A 23,629-nucleotide genomic window follows, 5' to 3' on the forward strand; every position below is an offset into this window, starting at 1 on the left:
ATTACCTGTAGTTGTAAATCAGACCTGTAAGGCGGTAAGGAGGATTTTTTTTTCTTTTATCATTCCCGTGTACAAAACTGTTTCAGTTCAACAATATTCCTGGGATCTATGGATTGAATTGCTCTTTTGAGGTTATGCCACAGAATCTCAATAGCACTGAGGTTAGAACTCTACCTGGGCCACTCCAGAAGCTATTTATATTCTGTTAAAGCCATTGCATTGTGAGTTTACTTCTATTCTTTGGGTTGTCCTGTTGCATCACCCATCCTCTGTTGAATTTCAGTTGGGGAACAGATGGTTTTCAGTTTTGCTGCAAAATGTCTTGATGGTGTTATGGTGTTATGGTGTTATACTTATATAGCGCTTTTCCACCTTTCAAGGCGCTCAAAGCGCTTTACACTATCTCGCCATCTACCTACTGGTGACGATGAACTTAGGATTCATTAGAACTTAGAATTCATTTTTTCATTGATTACAACAATCCGTCGAGGCCCTGAGGTATTAAAGCAGTACCAAACCATAATACTCTTGCCACCATATTTTACAGTTGGCATAAGGTTTTTATGTTTCGTTCTGTGTGCTATTTCCCCATATATACAGTACTGTTGTGTGCTCCTTCCAAACAACTCCATTTTAGCTTCATTTGTCTGCAGAATATTTTGTCAGTAGGTCTCTAGAAAAACTAGGTGCTATTTTGCAAACTTCACACCTGTGGCCGTTTTTTAATTTATTATTTATTTATGTATTGACAACAAATGCTTCCTGCATGCTTTCTTCCCATGAACTCCATTCCTGTTTAATGTATTATGTATTGTAGATTTGTCAACAATAATTTCAGTTAATCTACAGATGTTACTTTAGGATTCCTCCTCAACTCAATGAGAATTCTGCGTTGTGCTCTCAGAGTCATACTGTGAACATACTGTATGAATATCACATGTTTTAGCATCATGCAAGTCAACAATTGTTGATTGCAGATCTTCTGGGAGCTCTTCTGTGAAAGGCCGCGTTCACATCAGGCAACGCCTCTTGAAAACAGTAAACTCACAACTAGTATATGCTTTTTGTCAGTGAGGGCAGCTTTAACCAACACACTCGATCTAATCACATTCATGGGACCCCTTGTTGGCTAAATCTTGGCTGCAAATAGCTTATGGAGAATAATTAGCGGAGAGGGTCACATATTTTTTTCACCCTGCACCGTTGCTGTTTACTTATAGTGTTGAAAGAAAAAAAGAAAAAAAAAGTGAATAAGTGAAAATGTTGTGCTGTATTACGGTACTTTAAACAGACTGTTTGTCTAGTGATGTGACTTAGATGAAGATCAGAACATAAAGTATTTTATAACCAATTTTAACAGAAATACAAGTAATCCTTAAGGGTTCACATACTTTTTCTTGCAAATATACAGTATATGTATGCGTAATCACACTATTGGTCCGGGTGTAGGGTGCTGACATCTGACTTTTTTTTTTTTTCCCGATTAATTCAGTTAATGGGTGTTTTGTTTGCGTTCACCTGTTTCAATTTATTTACTTCAAGTTCGTTTTGTTCTGCATTTTACTTCAACGCAAAATGCAATATTGGAGTTTTCGCCTCTCAATGTGAATAGTGCTTACCCCCAATATTACAACTGCGTGGTGCAAGAATTACATCAATTAATTTATCCATCTTGCATACCGCCTCTCCTCACAAGATTCACAAAGTCGCTGAAGCCTATCCCAGCTGACTCTGGGCAGTAGGCAGGGCACACCCTGGTCTGTTTGCCAACCAATCGCAGGGTGCAATGAGACCAAAAAAAAAAAAAAAAAGAGCACTCACGCTCAAATTAATATGTAGGGATAATTTGCAGTGATCAATCAAACTTGCTTGCATGTTTTTAGAATGTGGGAGGAAATCGGAATACCCGAAGGACCCACACAGGCAAGGGGAGCCCATGTGAACTCCACACAGGAAGGCCAAAGCCATGATCTTAGAACTTAAAACTCTTGATCTAAGTACAGTGAGATGTCTTGCTAACCAGTCACCATGCAGCCCATGGCAATTACAGTCAACCATACATTATTGCTGGGTGCACGCATCTTAATTTACACTGTTATTCGATCATCTGGTGTTTGTACACTGTTGATTGCGTCCGAGTCTGAGTTAGTCCACTTTTTGCTGCAGTTCTTATAAAGGTCATATTTACCGTTTTGCTCTGAACAAGCTTTTAGTAACAAACATCAAACTTTTACAGATTGCTTGTCTTCGAGTAAATTTTGTGTTAACCGCTTATCAACAAACATTGCATTTATCAATAAAAAGAAAAAAAAAACTTTTTTGTTAAACCTCTAGACTCTCTTCAAACTTTTGTGAGAAAGATTAGTCAGAACATTATCTAATGTGTGTTTTGTTCACTTTAGATAAGAGAGAAGGCCCAAAAGTACTTTTAGAAACACAAATGGAGGAGTTAATCTTTTATAACGTTGATGCCGATAGACAAAATTCTTATTTGTGCGAATGGTTAAGTTGCTCTTAAATCTATGAAACCACAGAGAACAGTGGCTAGTGAGAAAAAAAATGTTGGGCCAGGACCGTATTATGGAGGGGTCAGGGACCTGGAGCCAGGAGTTCAGAAAGCCTCCAACCCTCTCACATACACCCCCATGCACACACACATTAAATAAATATAAATATTCCTTAAAAAACAAAACGTTAAATATAGTCAGTCTTGTCATTTTCTAACCCAAGCAGTAGTGCTCCATCCAACACCACTCCCTCCCACTCTCATATGAATTTCAGTAAGCTGCCTGTTAACATTTGTCTTTGTCGCACTGTACTGATTGAATTTGGTAAACATACTCCGTTTGTTTTCTTAACTAAATATTTAGTCTATTAGCATGCCACAAGCTGCTGCCTTTGCCCAAGCCATGTATCCATCTTCTCTCCCCAGCTGATCAGTGCTACAATTACTGTATTTCCCTAACCGGTAGTTCCCTCACAATATCCTTAGGATTGGTTATGAGCATTTGATAAAAGGAAACAACCATTATTATGGCGCATGTCTTGGAAAGAATCCTCTACAAAAATCTGCTGTTGGAAATGCTCAATCCCCCGCAGACACATTATATGTTTCATGAAAATTTAATCAAATCCAATTCCAATTATACATATAATGAATTTTGAGCTCAGGTGTGACGAGTTATGTAACCTTGGCAACCCACTCTGTATATGTTAGCTTTTCAAAGATGGAGGTCACGTTGTAAGGCTGGCAAGGGACCAGCCATTTTAATAGGCCCATCAAACATGGTTTGGGCAGTAGTCACGTAAGTTTTCATCAATTTATAATTGTCTCTGTAGAGGTGAGTGTTTATATTTAGCCTCCTCATAAAGTTTTGATTCAAGAATTCCTCTTGACTTACCAGAAGGCAGTATAACTGTCCACATTGATTCCTGTCTCCATGTTACACTGCTGTGCAGTAAGCTTCACATTGTGCTCTCAAGAGATACATGAATCAATTTTCCCTGGATGAGACTATAAGATGCCAGATAAAAAGTTAACTGTGTATGTTTACTGACAGAACACATTAATGGAACATACTTTCAATAATGCACATTACATCTAAAGCCTCTAATGGCCCTGAGCTGTCTGATTTGTAGTTTAGCAAATTAATTACTGTATTTTCCGGAATATAAGTTTAATTTTTTTTCATAAAGTGGCTAGGCCTTAGACATACTGTATATCTAGTGCGTTTTTTTTCTCCGCTCTTCATTGGGCAGTTTTTGGCTGGTGCAACTAATAATCAGGTGTGGTGTATAGCCTGAAAAATGCAGTAAATAAAATGCTCTGTGCTACTAAAGATTATTACTATGGCTGGGCATGTTAACGACAGGGTACCCGCAGGTCCTTAACTCATTTGCTCCCAAAAACGTATAAATACGTTGTATTTTTAATTGTTTCAGTGTCCCAAAGACGTATTTATGCGTCTTCTTTTTTTTTTTTTTTTTTCAAAGACATCTCTGGGCCGTGATTCAATTTAGCTCCAAAGCACAAAGCTGAAAATCCATTTTAAAGCAATAAAACTGGCCACTGGAGGGCAGTAGCGCATTTGGTAAGACCCGCAACCCGATTCAACGGCAACGAACGGCCGGGCGCCAGCGGAAGACAACCAAATGGATGCCAGGCGGCGGACGACCAAGCAGAACAACCGGTAGGACGCCCGGGATGCCAGGCGCTGGACGACCGAGCAGAACGACCGGGACCACTAGTGCAGCGGACAGTGCCGTTGAGTCCGTCCTACTAGCGAGCAGAGCCCACAGAGACAAAAAAAAAAAATCATCTTTATGAGACAGACAGCGATGAGGGAAAAGTTCAGCGTCATCTTTCAGTTAGTTATATGTAAATAAATTGTTACTCTGCTATCAAAAGCTCTATTTGTCTTGTTGTTTATCTTATTTTGTAAAAGGAAAACATTATTCAGATGTTTGGAATGTAAATGGAAAATTGCTCAAACTGAGCTATTTTCTAATGCTGATTTCTAAAGAATGGAAAAAGATATGAACTAACTTTTTTCTGCTGAAAGAAGAGAGACTGATCTGTTTTTTTGGTTTGTTCCATGTTTATATAGCAATAGAACTTTGCCAAAAAGTAAGTGTGTTTTTCGGATAGATGACTGATGACTTTGTCAAAGCAGAGCTGCCAACTGTTGTGGAATGAACAGTATAAGCTAGCGACGTTAGCCGAAAGTTAACTCGTGGCAATCCCCGATCATAGTTGTTGTTGCGTTCGCTAGGTTGAGCGTGTTTAAATTGTGCGTCATCTACGATCTTGTCCGAAAGGGTTAATCCACTGTCAATCGGGAAAGTGGTGTGGATGTACATATAAGCGGGTCGGCGTCGCGGTAATTCACTGTCACGTTGCCGTAAGAGACACACACCGCCGGTGAGTTTGTGCACATTTATTTGTATTTGTATTATGTATTTCTACCTTCATGCTTCAAGGCATTGCATTGCATTTGTACGGTTCAGCGTTTCTTTCACGGTGATCGCTTGATAGCCTTCTAGTTTGAGTTTTACTGTACGAGAGCCGCTGACAGGTGACAACAACAAGCGTGTTGCTTTTAATGTCTGGCAGTGAATCAGCGAGCGGCGCAGGTCACACAGTGAATCATGGGAAATGTAGTCTCGGGACAACACTGAAGTGGTGCTTTGTAATCTGTTCGCTTGTGTGAAAAAACTACATTTCCTCACGCCATTAGACGCCACTTCCTCCCGAGAGCCCCGAGCTGTGTTGTACTGTTAGCTGCATGTGTTAATAAAGAAACAAAGTTGTCAGCACGTCGTGTGTTCGATACATTTTTAAACAAAAAGCTCATAACAAGACACTATGCACGATCTGTTTAAGAGACGCTGGAGTAGTAAGAGGCGAGGAGGAGATCAGCGAGAAGCAAAACTTCGCAGTCGAATGTGGCGGCAGTCCGCTATTATTTTGTTTTCTTCTTGTTGCCACAATAAAGTGGAGAAAGCCATCCACGACTCATCTCCTTCTTTCCCCCCAACGTTTTTATATTATTATTTTATATGCACGAGAGCTGCTGGATTTGCCAAAATGAACATGAAGAACAATGTCATCAGATAGACAAAAACATAAAATTATGTGCAAATGCCTGCATCTTCAAATCATTAAAATAATAACAGCCTATATTTTACCAATCCTGTAATCTCGATGGGTCTTGTATCTATTCCATGTTAGGTAGTCTAGGCGCACTGTTTGCATCCTGATTAGCGTCTGGCTAATACATGTTAGGTCCAACATAAAATTCCAACCTCCTCTTCTTCTTCCAACTCTTCAAAAACTTGGATCTCCTGCCTTGCGCTCGATCTATCTCTTATATCACTGTTTGAATCATTGTTCAAAGGGCTTTGTATGGCGGCCGTATGTATGGAGCTGCTATCGCTGTTCCCGGTGTGACGTATCACTTCCGGGTTTGTCCCCTTTTAGGCTCGAACTTCGGAAACGTGATTATTTTGTGAAATATACAAAATATAAATTTTTTTTTCATGCTTTATTTGTTGGACAATGTTTAATTACTTTAATTTTGACCCTATTTGGCATGTTATGAAATTACTTCACATTACTGCTTTAATGCAGCATGTAACATATAACATCTCTGTGGGATGTATTTATCGACGGTTGGGCCTGCAGAAACGATACTTTTTAACATCTGGATTGGTGGACAAATTACAATCTACTCAACTAATTTAATGGAAATCCATGCTCTCTCAGCTAAATACTGTGACAAGCAATCAATATTATTTACATTGTGACCTTCGACCACAGCTCAGCCAAGCACTCATTCTGTCAAGGTGAGCGTAAAGGCTGACACAGAAAACAAGGAGTGAGGAGTTTTGTTTCGGAAAGAAAAAAAATGTAAACATACAGTATATACAGTATATGTTTAAAATCTATACATATATAGAGAGCGAAAGGGAGAGAGACAGAAATAGAGAAATACCTCAATCATGTTCAGACTTCATGATGCTTGTCTACAAGGGATGTGACCGTTCAATAAAAAAAACAAAAAAAAACAATGAAGTTCATGTATTTTTACCGTAATAAAAAAATGAGTAAGTTAGCCATAAGTGTTGGCATGTATTCTCCTCACCCCCATCGTCCAGCACATGAAATGTTTAATCACAAAACTCATTTTGATTACACAACTATTAATACAGAATCTCAAACATTCCTGCTCAGCTCTTGACATTTGAATTTTTTTTTTTCTACCTCACTATAGTGCGCATTTAGCAAGAAGACAAAAGTTAAATTATTTCTGCGAGCTGCTCCAGGGCTTTATGCATGCCACTCATTAATTAAGGAAAATGTATTAGTCATGACTCCCACCGAAGTTGCATATTCATGAGAAGAGTGTGTCCTATTAGGAAGCGGCCTCAGGAGAGAACACGGTAGTATTTAAAAACTCTTTGGATAGTAGAACATATTTTTTGACAAAAATGTTTTTATGCAACTCACTAATCCAGCTATCAAAGAATTTTTTTCATTTTGTATTGCTTATCATGATTTACAATTCACCCATGTCATACTTAAAATTCATCGCATTACTAAATTAAGGTGATAAGCTCAGTAGGAGCACTTCAAGCAATAAACATGTTACCTAAAATTGATAACTATATTATTTATAATGAAGATCAGTTGATTAAAAGTTCTTCATGCTTTTAAAATTACGTTATCAAGACAAAGAATAATTACGTGTGTTTCTTTATTCGACCCTGCACACACTGTCACACAAGCAAATTCATAATGTCCAGTTTGTGAAACATGAAGTAGCTTTTGTGTATGTAGTAGATTTCAACAAATAATAAATTGCTACACATATGGATATAAGAAGTATATGTTGACATAATTGCTCACTGTTAATATCAAAACTAAACTCTGCATGTGTGTCTCAATGGGGGACTCATTGGTTAGTATTTCACACTGTCTTGAAAGTCTATTTTCTCGTTAACGGAGTTGTAGCACAATTTGAAACAACACAGCAGGCGAATCAAGGCTTGGATGATAAAATTAATGAAGGATAAATTCTATCCATGCAGCACAGTGGGTGAGTGGTTAGCACACAGTTCTAAGATCAAGGGTTCAACCCCGGGCTCCGGCCTTTCTATGTGCAGTTTGAGTTTTCTCCATATACTCCGGTTGTCTCCCACATCCCTAAAACATGCATGCGAGCCCAATTGATCCAAATTGTCCATAGGTACAATATTAGTGTGCATGAATGGTTGTTTGTCTTGTTAGGCCCTGTGATTGGCTGGTAACCTATTAAGGGTGTACCCTGTCTACTGCCCATATTTAGCTGAAATAGGCTCCTGCGCCCCTGAGACCCTCGAGAAGATAAGCGGCATGGAAGATGGATGAATGAATAAATGAATTGTATTCAACTTCCTATTTTTCAACACAGCAAATGGACTTTCAAGTTGTTTTTGAAATCATTGTATAGCATCATTCCATTTGTTAAATGTTGCCCACTTGGAATCTGTTTTCTACTGGTCATCCTGGAGGGCCTGTGGCCCTGCTCTTTTGCAGCTTCAGCACAGTGGATGTAGTAATTGTTAACTGTGGGCCCATTAAGCCCTTTGAGACATTTGTTGTAATGAAGTAATTTGTTCATTTTATGTTGATTGAAGTTTTATGACCCACTGCACTTTTTAGTTAAGGAATACTTTTGTCTCAAATTGACAACCATCCATTAAGCTCACATTTTCATTTATTGGTATAATGAGAGCTCCATCACAGATGGGCCACACATGTATATTATGATAGTATAATCATTAACCCTTAAATTCCTTTCGCATGCTTTTGATGTTTCCCCTATATTTCAAAGAAAATATTGTTCACAATGGCCAGGTTGGACCCCTTTTTTCAGGACACCATAACGTTTATGTCCAAACTGTTGTTTTCTTCACTGACCAATTATAATCAACACTGTGGACCCAAAAAGACATAAAAAAAAAAAAAAAAAATCCCCAAATCTTTTGTCAAAATTTGTAATGTTGATGTCCCATTGACAACCAAACATGCTCGACCAACGGTTTTGAAGCTGGGTAATATTTATTCGACTTGTTGGATAAACATTCAACATAAAAAAAATAAGACTGAACAGTTTTCGGTTTCGACAGTTCAACACAAACAGAAGGCATGGTCATCGGCATTTTTGGCCTTTACATACAGTGTATCACAAAAGTGAGTACACCCCTCGCATTTCTGCAGATATTTTAGTATATCTTTTCATGGGACAACACTGACAAAATGACTCTTTGACACAATGAAAAGTAGTCTGTGTGCAGCTTATATAATAGAGTTAATTTATTTGCCCCTCAAAATAACTAAAAAATATAGCCATTAATATCTAAACCCCTGGCAACAAAAGTGAGTACACCGCATGGGAACTATGTACATCCCTAAATGTCCAAATTGAGTACTGCTTGTTATTTTCCCTCCAAAATGACATGTGATTCATTACAGGAGTGCTGTCAGCATTGCTGCAGAGATTGAAGAGGTGGGGGGGCAGCTTGTTAGTGCTCAGACCATACGCCGTACTCTACATCAAATTGGTGTGCATGGCTGTCACCCCAGGAGAAATCCTCTTCTAAAGACGGTACACAAGAAATCCCGCAAACAGTTTGCTGAACAGATGTCAACAAAGCACATGGATTACTGGAACCATGTCCTATGGTCTGATGAGACAAAGATTAATTTGTATGGTTCCGATGGTCTCAAGCATGTGTGGCGGCGACCAGGTAAAGAGTACAAAAATAATTGTGTCATGCCTACAGTCAAGCATGGTGGTGGATATGAACCCCCCCCCCCACCACCACCACCACCACCACCACCTCAATTTCTGCAGCAATGCTGACAGCACTCCTGTAACGAGTCATATGACATTTTGGAGGGGAAATGACAAGCAGTACTCAATTTGGACATTTAGGGATGTACGTAGTTCCCATGCGTTGTACTCACTCCTGTTGCTAGGGGTTTAGATATTAATGGCTAAATTTTGAGTTATTTTGAGGGGAAAATAAATTAACTCTATTATATAAGCTGCTCATAGACTACTTTTCATTGTGTCAAAGTGTCATTTTGTCAGTGTTGTCCCATGAAAAGATATACTTGAATATCTGCAGAAATGCAAGGGGTTGTACTCACTTTTGTGATACACTGTATACCATGGTCAAAACAGAATATATACAGTGCAAAATAGTGAATATATGCAGTGGGGCAAATAAATATTTAGTCAACCACTAATTTTGCAAGTTCTCCCACTTGAAAATATTAGAGAGGCCTGTAATTGTCAACATGGGTAAACCTCAACCATGAGAGACAGAATGTGGTAAAAAAAAAAAAAAAAACAGAAAATAATATTGTTTAATTTTTAAAGAATTTATTCGTAAATCATGGTGGAAAATAAGTATTTGGTCCATACCAAAGTTCATCTCAATACTTTGTTATGTACCCTTTGTTGGCAATAAAGGAGGCCAAACGTTTTCTGTATATCTTCACAAGCTTTTCACACACTTTTGCTGGTATTTTAGCCCATTCCTCCATGCAGATCTCTTCTAGAGCATTGATGTTTTGGGGCTGTCGTTGGGCAACACGGACTTTGAACTCCCTCCTCACCCCGTGGCGTCAAAATGATAACAAGAACGGGGAGCAAAAATCCCAGAACCACACGGGGGGACCTAGTGAATGAACTACAGAGAGCTGGGACCACAGTGACAAAGGCTACTATCAGTAACACAATGCGCCACCAGGGACTCAAATCCTGCACTGCCAGACGAGTCCCCCTGCTGAAGAAAGTACATGTCCAGGCCCGTCTGCGGTTCGCTAGAGAGCATTTGGATGATCCAGAAGAGGATTGGGAAAATGTGTTATGGTCAGATGAAACCAAAATAGAACTTTTTGGTAGAAACACAGGTTCTCTTGTTTGGAGGAAAAGAAATACTGAGTTGCACCATACCCACTGTGAAGCATGGGGGTGGAAACATCATGCTTTGGGGCTGTTTTTCTGCAAAGGGACCATGACGACTGATCTGTGTTAAGGAAAGAATGAATGGGGCCATGTATCGAGATTTTGAGTGAAAATCTCTTTCCATCAGCAAGCATTGAAGATGAGACGTGGCTGGGTCTTTTAGCATGACAAAGATCCCAAACACACAGCCAGGGCAACAAAGGAGTGGCTTCGTAAGAAGCATTTCAACATCCTGGAGTAGCCTACCCAGTCTCCAGGTCTCAACCCCATAGAAAATCTGCAGAGGGAGTTGAAAATCCGTGTTGCCCAACGACAGCCCCAAAACATCACAGCTCTAGAGGAGATCTGCATGGAGGAATGGGCCAAAATACCAGCAACAGTGTGTGAAAAGCTTGTGAAGAGTTACAGAAAATGTTTGGCCTCCGTTGTTGCCAACAGGGGGTACATAACGAAGTATTGAGATGAACTTTTGGTATTGACCAAATACTTATTTTCCACCATGATTTGCAAATAAATTCTTTAAAAATCAAACAATGTGATTTTTTTTTTTTCCACATTCTGTCTCTCATGGTTGAGGTTTAACCATGTTGACAATTACAGGCCTCTCTAATATTTTCAAGTGGGAGAACTTGCACAATTAGTGGTTGACTAAATACTTATTTGCCCCACTGTAGAAATAAACAAGGCATACAACCCTGTGCCTGCATTATTCATAAAAATGCAAAGGAAATGGCACAAATGGCAAAATTATGTAATGGGTGCATGCGTGTCCGTTGTATGAGAAACCTTCCTCCCGATGCCTTCGCGATCTGTCCCCCTCGTCCAGGTCAGGACTCGCACCCACGTGGTGCGACCGGTTACATTGGACTGAAACCTGGAATCAGAAGGGTAGGTTTCGGGGCGGTGAGTGTACGCACGCGTGTCCGTTGTGAGAGGTGCATAAAAAACTCCCTCCATCCCCAATGCCTTCAAGAAGTTGCTAGCCCGGGCTTTTGGTTTAGTGGTCAGACATGAAGCGACACGTGGGTACGAGTCCTGACCTGGACAGTGGGACCGATCGCGTTGCGCGGCGTGGATTCATGCAACACTGATGGTTGCAATTACATACAGTAATTAATCCCATTATGTATTTTTTTTCTTTGGATTCACTTTTACTTTTCAATGACTTAATTAGATCGAGTTAACTAATCACAGGACGGGCAGCAGTTACACTCCCTCTTTAAGAAAACCAAACAGTTACAATATTTGGAGTTTTTTTTTTTTTTTTTTTTTTTTTTTTTTGTTCTCACAATTGTAGGGTTGGAAAATGCATATCGTACTGAACTGAATCTGGCCCACGGCTTAGTTAAAATGCACTGCATTTGTTATTTTGTGTGATTAGCTGAAGTGTGGCTTCCTACTGGGTGCAGGTTGAATAGAAAACATCCATATAAACATTTTTCTTCAATTTACAGAAGCATAGCAGTCTAATCAAGAATTCTTATTACTAAATAGTACTGAACAACTTGAAAAAGAACTTGTGTTGAAAAATATGACTTCTTATGAATTTGTATGTTCAAAGTTGAAATGTTTTCAAATGCGCCATCCACCAATATACATTCCACATTCACACACAAATGCACACACACACACACACACACAAACCTGCGGTAATGCAGTGGTCTTTCTTTACTGTTTCTCTTCCAGAGCATGATGAGTGTGCCAACAGCCAGAACTCCTGTGATGAGAATGCCATCTGCACCAACACTATTCGAGGACACCTGTGCACCTGCAAGCCAGGCTATGTTGGAAATGGTACCATCTGTAGAGGTAAGTTCCCACCCTGGAATATCCCCTCGTTCATGTAAACACAGAAAACCAATTGGGAATAATAACGTGTTGCTAACATCTTTGACAGGCTGGTTCAGCCTTCATCATCATCACCTTACCAGGCCATGGTGGCCAGACTAATGATAAAAATTGATTTTGGAGGGGTTTTTTTTCCACATGCGTGCCTCTTCTCCCTCAGTGCACACACAGCATTCTGTTGACTGGTTGCACCATCTCAGCGCCTCATTGCATTGGCTCTTCATTTTCGCACAGTTGGAGTAAGACACGGCATAAATTGTCAATATTTTGCAGCAATGTCCTGTTTTAAACACAATCACTTTAACTGGGGATTTGACATAGTGAGCGAATTGAAGTCAGGTATGCATTTTTAAAGCATTCTGTGCTTAAAAAGCATGCAACATAAGTTGTAGCTTTAACTAGTCCATACACAATTATTTGTGCCTCTAGGAAATGAGCAGTTCTATTAACCCCGGTCAAGGCACTTGATTCTTTTTTTTTAAGTTCATTGTTCATGTAAAATTTATGTTTTACTGTACATGTAGTGTAGAATATATATGGACAGATATAATACATAAAAGAAAAATAATGATGTAAATAGATTTTTTAGAAAGCACAAAAGGGGGGGGGGGGGACAAATGGATGGTTGACTTCAAGAACTAAGAGTTGATGGCTGATCGCATTGGTCTACAAAATTTGGAAAATATCTGCTTCAGAGATTTTTTTAAAAATTGCTAAATCAGACTTGCTGTAGTGACATGGATGGGAAAATGAAAGATTTTAGTGCTGGTTGGCTAAAGTATTGAAGATATTTAATGTTAGCTATTACAGAGATGCATTGAGGAACTTATGCAATATCTGTTTTAAGAGTTGCTACATTTGAAATGATATACTGTAGATATATCAGTTTGTCCCACCACTTATGAAATGTGTTTTCATTAACGCGTTTTGTCCTCTTTCAATACACCATGATTTATTTTATTCATTTCCTCTAAACTCCTTACACTTTAACATTTCGGCCAGATACTGTATCTCAAAAACTATAGCCAATAGACAATTTTCATCTATTTTTTCTTTTTTAGTGACTGAAATTTAATAAAGTCTGACTACTTTTATCCAGGAAGCATTTTGTCTATCGACCAATGCAAATGTACGGAATAAAGAATCTGGGGTTCGAAAAGTACTTTCCTGTTAATACTAACACCCTGATAATAAACTACCACAACAATAGCATATAGTCCTATGCCAGTATGCAAAGGTGCTATCCCAAATTGAAATTGAGTTTTTTTGCCATCACTGAATGGATTGAGGATTGATGGCTTCATCCTGGTTCTAGTCTTGCAGGCTCAAGTAGGAACTATCTGGAGTGAGCATCAGTTGGAGAAAGTGGGGGGAGAAGACAGCGGTCTCATTCCTCGTGGAGTTGCGAGCGGCTACCAAATTAATTGGCTCCCTTGTATTTATTGATTATGTAATTGTAAAAGCAGCAGGATAAATTCTGAAGAGTTACGGGTAATATTATCTGCGCATTATTATTTATTAGAATATAAAGATCTTAAAACAGGTGAACTAATCTTTTCAAATATTGAGTGTGAGGGTTAAGAATGAAGTAATCACTGTATGTATAAATAATGTTAAAAAAAAATGTGATGAATTCAAGTAATCCATATGATAGATAAACTCTCAATTGTAAAACAACAAACCTACACTGTAAAAAATTTCAGTATAAAATAACGGTAAAGAGCTGGCAGCAGGGTTGACATTTAAATACTGTTATTATACAGTCTTGGTAATGTAAAAATGTTTCACAGTAATAGTCCGTAATCCAGAAAAACTGTTGATTCCTGTATTTCTAGAAAATACGGCAAAAGTCTGTCAGCAGGATTGCCATTACCAGACTGTTATTTTACAGTCTGCAATGTAAAACAATTTAACAGTAGTAGTTTGTAATCCAGGAAAAACTGTATATTCCTGTATTACTAGAATTCAGAGTAAAGAGCAGGCAACTGAGGAGCTGCAGTATGCTGCATTTTTAACAATATACTGTGTTTCAGCGGTATTATTTGGGAAAATGACTTTACAGTCTATGAATGCATATATTTCCATCTAGTACAGAAAAAAATGCTGATGTCAGGTGCGAAACAGAACAGGTTTTATTTCATCATGTTGGCAGGCAGTGAAAACGGACAGGAACTAAAGAGATGGTGCAGTTGGGTCGTGCAGGTCAGGCTGAGCAGGCTGGCGATCTGGCGTAATTGGGTCAAGCAGGACAGGTTGAGATCAGTTGAGAGCTTACATAGTCTGGTCAAGCAGGACAGGCTGAGGAGGTTGATCGGGCTGGAGAGCTGGGGGTAGACGGGTCAAGCAGGACAGGCTGAGCAAGTTGATTGGGCTAGAACTCTTGTGTAGCCGGGTCAAGCATGACAGGCTGGGTCAGAAGTTGTGATCGGTCAAGGACAAACGACGAGCAGGAGTGTGCTGAATCGTTGACGAACTGATACTGACTTTGGGAGGCCATGCCTTAAATGCACAGCTGGTAACAAGTTGCAGGTGGCGGTAATTAGGAGTGATTGAAAGATGAATTCCCTGATAGGTGGAGTGGTAGGAGGCTAACGGTCGATTTATGCTTCTGCGGCCATGTCTACACCTAGCAGGGTTTTCTAAATCAGAGGATCCTGCCCTAATACATCGGGAAAAAATAATTACGTCCACACCTGCAGGTTTGTAAAAAAATAAAGATAAAAAAATAAAAAATCTTCCACAGCCAACCACATTCATTCATTTTTAAGTACATTCATAACAATGCGCGAAAAATAATTGTCCATAATACCCCTATTCTTCGCATGGGTTCTTCAATATGAGGAAGCAAGTTTGTAAAAAAAAAAAAAAGTTAAGGCAAAAAAGCACCTGTCTAATTTACTCCAAATGTAAACATTGGTCTCATGTGTGATTTGGGGAAAAAAATTTGTGCCAGCCAGTGACGTTTCCACAGTAATTCATGCCATACCACTAGATGTGTATGACTTTGTATGGTTTTGGGGGACTCTTGTCAAATTCCTTTAATTTTCCTCCGGTCATTGACAGCAGTGACAATGGAGATGGAACGTGCGTATTTGCAGCTGCAGCTAATCAAAATTAAACAACAAATGTTCTCAATACAAATGTTGAAGCGTAGGCGACACAGAAGTCGTTTGCGAATGTTTGAAAATGGTGTTGTTGTTGTGCTGAACCGGAAACAACGTTCTGAGCGGACCAATCACAGTCCTTCGACGTTCATGTCACGCGCGTTGACGTGATGTGTAGTCAGGGTTTTTTCGAGGTGCACGTCAGGCTATGGCGTAGGGTCGTAACCAGGTCTGCGTTAATGGCGTAGGTCTGCAGAAGGTCTATGCAGAAGCATAAATCAGCCTTCAGGGTGATGGAATACTACAATTAGTGGAGAAGGGCCAGTTTGGATCAGAGTGGGGATACAACAAGAAACATACAACATATGAGTAGAATAGAATGGAGGCGATGTCAAATAATATAATTATATAGCCTATAGGCCAACAAAACATCCAGTCTGGTATTTGCGTCGATGTGATTGTGTTGTAGTCTGACGTTCAACTCCCATACATCATCCGCTACAGCTAAGGCTAATGCATTTAGCTAACATTTGGAACATCAAAATTTAAAACAACTAACATAATCAAAACATAAACATAATAAATTTATCATGTAAATAATAATATAAATAGAGAAATAATTAAAAATACATTTTATCGTATTATAACTTCACTGTTGGATACATATGAGGCATTCGGATTTTGCATTTTTAGCCGCTCACCGGCAAACACCTTTTATTAATTTCCCCAAAACATTCACTCAGCAGCATCTTTTGCAAAACAGTAGAAAACTGCCCTCTTCTGGCACTCCAGACGAATAAACATCAATATTATATATCGCTATCCAACAATCCTCTGAACTTTAGTATAATATAAAATGTTTTAGGTAATATGAGTAAGACTTAATTAACGTACCATTTATAAATTGGTACACATAGATCCCAATATAAGTTGAAAAACAAGCACTGAAAAGCAACAAATGTCATCTGAAGTCATCCTCTGAAGAGTCTCCAACATCCATATTATGGGTAATTAGGTCCTCCAGGATTTGATGGCAAATTATTTGCGGTGTTTAGTTATTTTAATTTAAAGGCCAAATGTGAGGTAAGGTTGGCCAACCATGTTTTTGAATAATATCAATGGCTAAACAATTATAAACATATTTTCGTTATTTTTTTTTAACGCAACCCTTCCAGATTCTTTGTTTAACCCATAGCAACCCCCTTAACAACGAAAATGCTTTTCTTCGACAATCTTCGGAAATCTTCGGAAATTACGTCACACCGAGAACTGCGAGGGAAGTCCGCCATACACACAGTATTGTTGCATTGCTACTCGGTAAGATGCCACGGCGGTGTTTGGCGATGTATTGTTCTCAATCTAAAGAAAAATTGTATGAGTGGCTGAAGGATAGCAGGGCACGTAAATGGACATCTTTTGTTCACACTAAGCGAATGAATTTCACGCCATCATCGAGTAGTGTTGTCTGCTGCAAACACTTTGAAGATGCCTGCTTCCTCAACCAGTCTGCTTATGATCAAGGATTTGCCAAAAAGTAAGTGTGATTTTTGGATAGATGACTGATGCCTTTGTCAAAGCAGAGCTGCCAACTGTTGTGGAATGAACAGTAGAAGCTAGTGACGTTAGCCGAAAGATAACTCGTGGCAATCCCCGATCATAGTTGTTGTTGCGTTCCCTAGGTTAAGCGTGTTTAAATTGTGCGTCATCTACGATCTTGTCCGAAAGGGTTAATCCACTGTCAATCAGGAAAGGGGTGTGGATGTGCATATAAGCGGGTCGGCGTTGCGGTAATTCACGGTCACGTTGCTGTAAGAGACACACACCGCCGGTGAGTTTGTGCATTTTTATTTGCATTTGTATTATGTATTTCCACCTTCATGCTTCAAGCATTGCATTGCTTTTGTACGGTTCGGCGTTTCTTTCACGGTGATCGCTTGATAGCCTTCTAGTTTATGTTTTACGAGAGCCGCTGACAGGTGACATCTGACAACTAGTGTGTTGGTTTAGCGTAGCCATTGAGTCAATCTCGCAGCGAATCAGCGAGGGGCGCAGGTCACGCAGTGAATCATGGGAAATGTAGTCTCGGGACAACACTGAAGTGGTGCTTTGTAATCTGTTCGCTTGTGTGAAAAAACTACATTTCCTCAAGCCATTAGACGCCACTTCTACAGGCTCTATCTATCGCTCCACACAGCTTGCCGAGAGCCCCAAGCTGTGTTCGTACTGTTAGCTCCATTTGTTAATAAAGAAACAAAGTTGTCAGCACGTCGTGTGTTTGATACCTTTGTCAACAAAAAGCTCATAACAAGACACTAAACACGATCCGTTTAAGAGACGCTGGGACTGGAGAGCTGTGAGTAGTAGGAGGCGAGGGGGTGAGATGAGCGAGAAGCAAAACTTTGCGGTCGAATATGGCGGCAGTCCGCTATTATTTTGTTTTCTTCTTGTTGCCACAATAAGGCGGAGAAAGCCATCAACGACTCATCTCCTTCTTTCCCCCCAACATTTTTATATTATTATTTTATATGCGCGAGAGCTGCCGGATCTGCCGAAATTAACATGAAGAACAATGTCATCAGATAGACAAAAACATAAAATTATGTGCAAATGCCTGCATCTTCAAAATCATGAAAATAATAACAGCCTATATTTTACCAATCTTGTAATCTCAATGGGTCTTGTCTCCATTCCATGTCAGGTAGTCTAGGCGCACTGTTTGCATCCTGATTAGCGTCTGGCTAATACATGTTAGGTCCAACATAAAATTCCAACCTCCTCTTCTTCCTCCAACTCTTCAAAAACTTGGATCTCCTCCCTTGCGCTCGATCTATCACTCATATCACTGTTTGAATCATTGTTTGAAGGGCTTTGTATAGCAGCTGTATGGAGCGCTGCCACCGCTGTTCTCGGTGTGACGTACCACTTCCGGGTTCGTCCCCTTTCAGGCTCGAACTTCGGAAATGCGATTATTTTGTCAAATATACAACATATATATTATTTTTTCATGCTTTATTTGTTGGACAATGTTTAATTACTTTAACTGTGACCCTATTTGGCATGTTATGATATTACTTCACATTTGGTCTTTAAATTGGCACAAAACATAGTCTATATAGCCACAATGTAAAAGATGTCAGATTTCTGACCATGTTACAATTTTCCAGTCAAAACTCAGTTTCCAAAAAATACGGTAGTATCATGTAATTGAAATGTTAAGATACCGTTTACAGCATTTGTCTTGTTGCTTTAATGTTGGTAACCCACAATGCTTTGCGAACTACCCACAATGCATTGCTAACTAAAGTAATAAACTGTTTAACTCAAAACGGTATTTTAGTGTTCAAAATTGGCCGTAACTTTACAGCAATTTTTTACAGTGTATTGTATTAAAAACAATGATTAAAAGAAAGGTTTGTGAAATCTGTATCAAATTAGATCACTCTGAAACTTAAGCACACAGCTAACTACCACATAAGGTGTAATACATTTAAAAAATTAAGTAAATAAAATTTAATAACGGATTTTTTTTTTTTTTTTTTGCAACCTGTCTTGTTCAGCTGCTTGACACAGAGAATGGGAATCTGAGTGTCCTATTGGTCTGAACATTTTTAATGTGTCACATTAGAGTATCATATACTCCTATTGTGAATATTAATTTTACTATTCATGTCATCGTATCATTCAATATTCATTTCGTTTATTAGGAGAACGCAGCGGGCAGGAAGGGGTTATGGAGCATAGAAAGGAAAATATAAAAGGAAAAAGAGAAGAGAAGAACAAACAACAAGTCAATCATGAAATGTTGAGTATGGGGCACTCACAAAATTATAAGGAGATTTTGACAATCATTAATATCTTGACTTTAATTACTAAGGAAAGACCACCGACTTATCAGAAGCCTTTCATGAAATTTTCACAATTCACACTGTGGTAGTTCTTAGCAGACAACCAATGATGGAATGATCATTAAGCAAAATGAGAATGTGATTTCACAAAGTGCGTTCCAGCATAGTACAGTAGTTGTGATGAATCACCAGCTGTGATATTAAGTCATTCCCAAATTGGCCATTTCGTCTGATATCCACACACAGAGAGCATACCATACAGTTCATTGCATATTTTTTCCTCATTTTAATAAGATTGGGTGGGAACGGAAAATGGAGACAACTACAAAACATGTGTGGGAAAAAATTATATTTGGTTGATCATATACAGACTGAGTCATGTCTGATAATAATGACAATATAAAAGTCCCAGGACATACTTTTGAAACCATAGGGGCCACCAGAATGCTTTCACCACTGGCCTGGTGGGGCCAGTAGAAATAATGTGTTGATTAAAAAATGAATAAATGTTACTTCACATTAATTCCCAGTGGTTCCGTGTTTTGATGACATTACGCTATCCCGATCAAAGACAACCTTTACAGTCTATGCAGCAGCCGTTGCTCTCTGTGGGGTGTAAGCACACCTCGTTGGCTCGCACGCTCACACATGAACGTGCGCAACCTGATTACTGCTGCTGATTGTCAGTATCTCAGTACCCACCTAATGTTATACTACGATACATTATACATTATACTAGAACTACAATACTACTTTTCTGAAACCACCAGCACCTGGCCAAGCACTGGGGGAAAATGACCAGTCAAGAAAGAGAAATTCACCGGAGGAGTTTAGGGAAAGTGAAATCCAATATGAAAATAAAAGGGAGAGAAAGTTTCAGCCCCTGTGGCGAGACCTGTGGAATTGGTTCGGCTACGAGTGTGCGGATCCATGCCCACATATGCAGACAAGTAAGTTCGAGAAAAGTTAATGAGTATGAAACCTTTAGTATGAGCATAACATGTGATAATTCATCCACGTGACTACGGAGAAAATAATTGACTTCTAAATTTTTGCCACGACAGACAGGAAAGCTTCGCCCAGGCATGGGACTCTGCCGCAGCGCTCCCGAGAAAAAAAATATTTTTTGGTGTGTGTTAGTTTCCCGAAAATATTAAAATATGTGTAAGACGTCAGTCTAGTCGATTTGGGTTTTGTTTCTGGTTGTGTTAATAGTGTTCTGGGTTGGTGCACGCCGTAAAATTGAAAATTGGTAAATGCTGATGCCACACGCCTGTTTGTCACATGCTGACGTTTCACAAAAATAATAAAAATGATAAGCATAATTTTAGCGCAAAAACTCCCTGGTCATGTGACCAATGGACTCAAATTCTGTGTGGGATGATAGCCCTCCACTGGCTGCGTGAGTTAGGCTACGCCTCATTTACATTATATTTAATATATGATTATAGAACTGGAATAGGAATGTTTGCAGTAGATTCATGTTTTTGCACCGTTTTGCTCCACTTTTCATTCAATCTACGGCAACAAAAAAAATGTTATTCATGTTAATCAAGCAAATTGTTCTTTTCGTGATTATTGGGATCAATAACTGATGCTTTGACCTAGGCCAGTGGTTTTGATAGTGGGGCCAGTGAACTGACACCCAGTGGCTAATTTCGCTTATTGTCTACCTCTGCCATATGTAATCTAATGTGTAGAGTCTGTAATAGTGTGACAAAGATGCCTTTCTTACCTTGTTCAAATGACAAATGGGGCATGTAAATAAAGCAGTGCAGAAATAAGAAATGTAAAAGAGGTAAAATACATGATAAGTGGCTGTGGGTTTTAGGAAGAATACTGTAACTGTAGAAATTAAATAGGCATAACAGACTGAACCAACTCTCTACCCATGTGTCACACAGACATTAAAATGTGTGTAAGGAAGGAAGCAGGCAGGTCTTGGACCAGATCAATGGAATTTACAAAGTGCCTCTCTGGAATGTCTCCATGCTCATATACTGAACACACACACACCTCTACACGCAGGCATTATGCATCCTGTCAGTGCACCGATCACTACATTTTTCATTCCGAGGGACATTGGCAAAGTGAAAATGAAGGAACAGCATATTAAACAAGCACTATAGTGCTATACAGCCTGAAGGCTGTCTTCTACTGGCAAATTCCAAACCTACAGAAGGCTACCTTCTACTGGTTAACTCATACCGATAAGTCAGCAGTTGACTGATTTAAAAATGTATAACACGAACGACGTTGTAATTTTCCTTATTAGAATTAATCATTTGCTGCCAGCCATTTGCAGCTAAGCGAAGCCAATATCTACGTTTCTGAGCATTTTGCCACATTTATCTACACCGACAGAATATTCTTTTAACAGGAGAAACATTTTTTTCTGCCACTTTATGTTCTTCAGTTAGCAGAAGAACGTATAACGGTTTTACAAATTTTAGGGTCATTGTTTGCAGTCAAAAATTAATTTCTCAACACATTTAACTTTTACGAAAATGATAGATACATACCGGATTACACTAAATATAATTGTGAGTTCTTGGGAAAAAAATACATTCTTTGGCACATGCAAGACATACACTGTGTAAAGGAATTCTCATTGAGTCACGGAGATGGGCGTCTTTACTCTGTCTTTTTTCGTGAACGACAGCTCACCCGCATGAAAAAAATATATATAATATATGACAGCATATGTAGTTTAACACCTCACGAGAGCGCACAGAAGGAAAAGAGTCGTGAGGTTCGTTTCACTTGCTTTATTAACAGCTAGTCACTGTTGCATGGTCATAGCAAATAACAACTACTGTTGAATGTAATACTTCACAAGTGTGGCCAAGTCTACAAATTGATTACAGCAGACCGGTGAATAAGATGCCAGATTGGCCCAAATAAGTCCTGGAACACAGTGAGACCAAAATCAAGAAGGACTGGACCCTGTTCCAGCAGGAAACAAATTATTCCCAGAAGATTGGATATGTACCTGTAATCAGTGGAGAACCGTGCATTGTGGATATAGGTCATCTTTAACTACACCCCTGGGGGGTTTGCACCAGTCAACCTGCCTCAAAATACCACATTTTGTTCTAAAAAGCCAGTTACGTTTCACCGGAGAATTGGGATTTCCACAGCACGGCTCTAGCCAAAAATATTGTGTCTTGTGTGGCCACAATAGAAGCCCAAAGTGCCTGGAGGTCCGGAGATTTTCATCCAAACAGGCTCAAAAACGACCAAAATGGGTTGCTCTGAACACCCAGGTTCATCACCCTGCCTGAACGTGCTCCATTTTGGCCATTAAAGGGAACCTCGGACTTAAAGTCTTGTATGCTCCAATAAGCCACAATTGTTCTCTTTTACTAAAATATGTTACTAGAAACACATAAAATATTGCCATTTATTTAAAAATCTTTAATTTGTAGTACCAGTTTTGACCTACGGAGTGTGCCATGTTTAATGCACGCAATGGACAATTGGGGTGATGACGTAGTTTGTCACTCACTAGACGAACTCTATCGGTTTCAGCAATTCCGTCTACGCGGCGAGATGTCAAACACATGCACATCGATTAAAAGCGGCGAGTAATTACTTTTTGTGTTTTTATTAAGTCTTGTATTACCTTTTCACTGCCTCAAAATACGTTTTGTATGTGTTTCCCTCTCATATTTTTGAGCATTCTGTATTCTTGTGGTAGCTTTAAAGCATATGTTTGATCTGTTGACCACTCTAGTCACGTAGCGAATTTAAACCACCCTTATTTGATATTACTATGTTTAAATATTTTCTTAAGGCATCTTTAGTATGTTCTGTCTGTATGCATCTAATCAAAACAAGTTGAAAGCACAAGGTAGTACTTTGGTTGTCAAATTCACCTCTATTAGCACGTTTCGCCAGTGTAGTACATTTTGGTAGAACACCAGTTTTGTCATACTCTCGTCTTGTCTCATCCCATCTTTCCTTTTCATTTTGCTTTTGCTGCTCTTTCTGTGAAATATCGACAGTGCTGTCATGCTCATTAATGTTCCTCTCGGGTTCAATTTGGAAGGGTTGAACAGATGACATGTTTTTGTCACAAGAGTCATACTCTGGAAGCCCGGCAGCTTAAACATGTGATGTCACCGCCCTGCAACGTCAACAACAATGACGACTTACTAGTTAACTAATTTTACAAATTGTATAAAACCGAAAACATCAAGAGAGGTTTTCATATCAAATTATTTCAACTCATAATGACATTTATCTTTTATGAACTACAAGTGTTTCTATCCATGGATCTCTTTAAAACCAGACTTGTTCGATATTATCA

At 39.1% G+C, this 23,629-nt stretch overlaps 1 protein-coding gene across 1 annotated transcript in view; it reads left to right on the top strand.

Moving 5' to 3' along the window:
* Nucleotides 1–23,629, top strand: part of LOC130913588 (protein kinase C-binding protein NELL1-like) — a 308,184-nt gene that overhangs the window by 207,617 nt on the left and 76,938 nt on the right. The window contains exon 14 of the mRNA XM_057832310.1: nucleotides 12,207–12,329. Within this exon, the coding sequence (XP_057688293.1) occupies nucleotides 12,207–12,329 (123 nt within the window). The remainder of the gene's footprint in view (nucleotides 1–12,206; nucleotides 12,330–23,629) is intronic.

The sequence above is a fragment of the Corythoichthys intestinalis genome, chromosome 1, assembly GCF_030265065.1.
Source record: "Corythoichthys intestinalis isolate RoL2023-P3 chromosome 1, ASM3026506v1, whole genome shotgun sequence".
Classification (NCBI taxonomy): Eukaryota; Metazoa; Chordata; class Actinopteri; order Syngnathiformes; family Syngnathidae; genus Corythoichthys; species Corythoichthys intestinalis.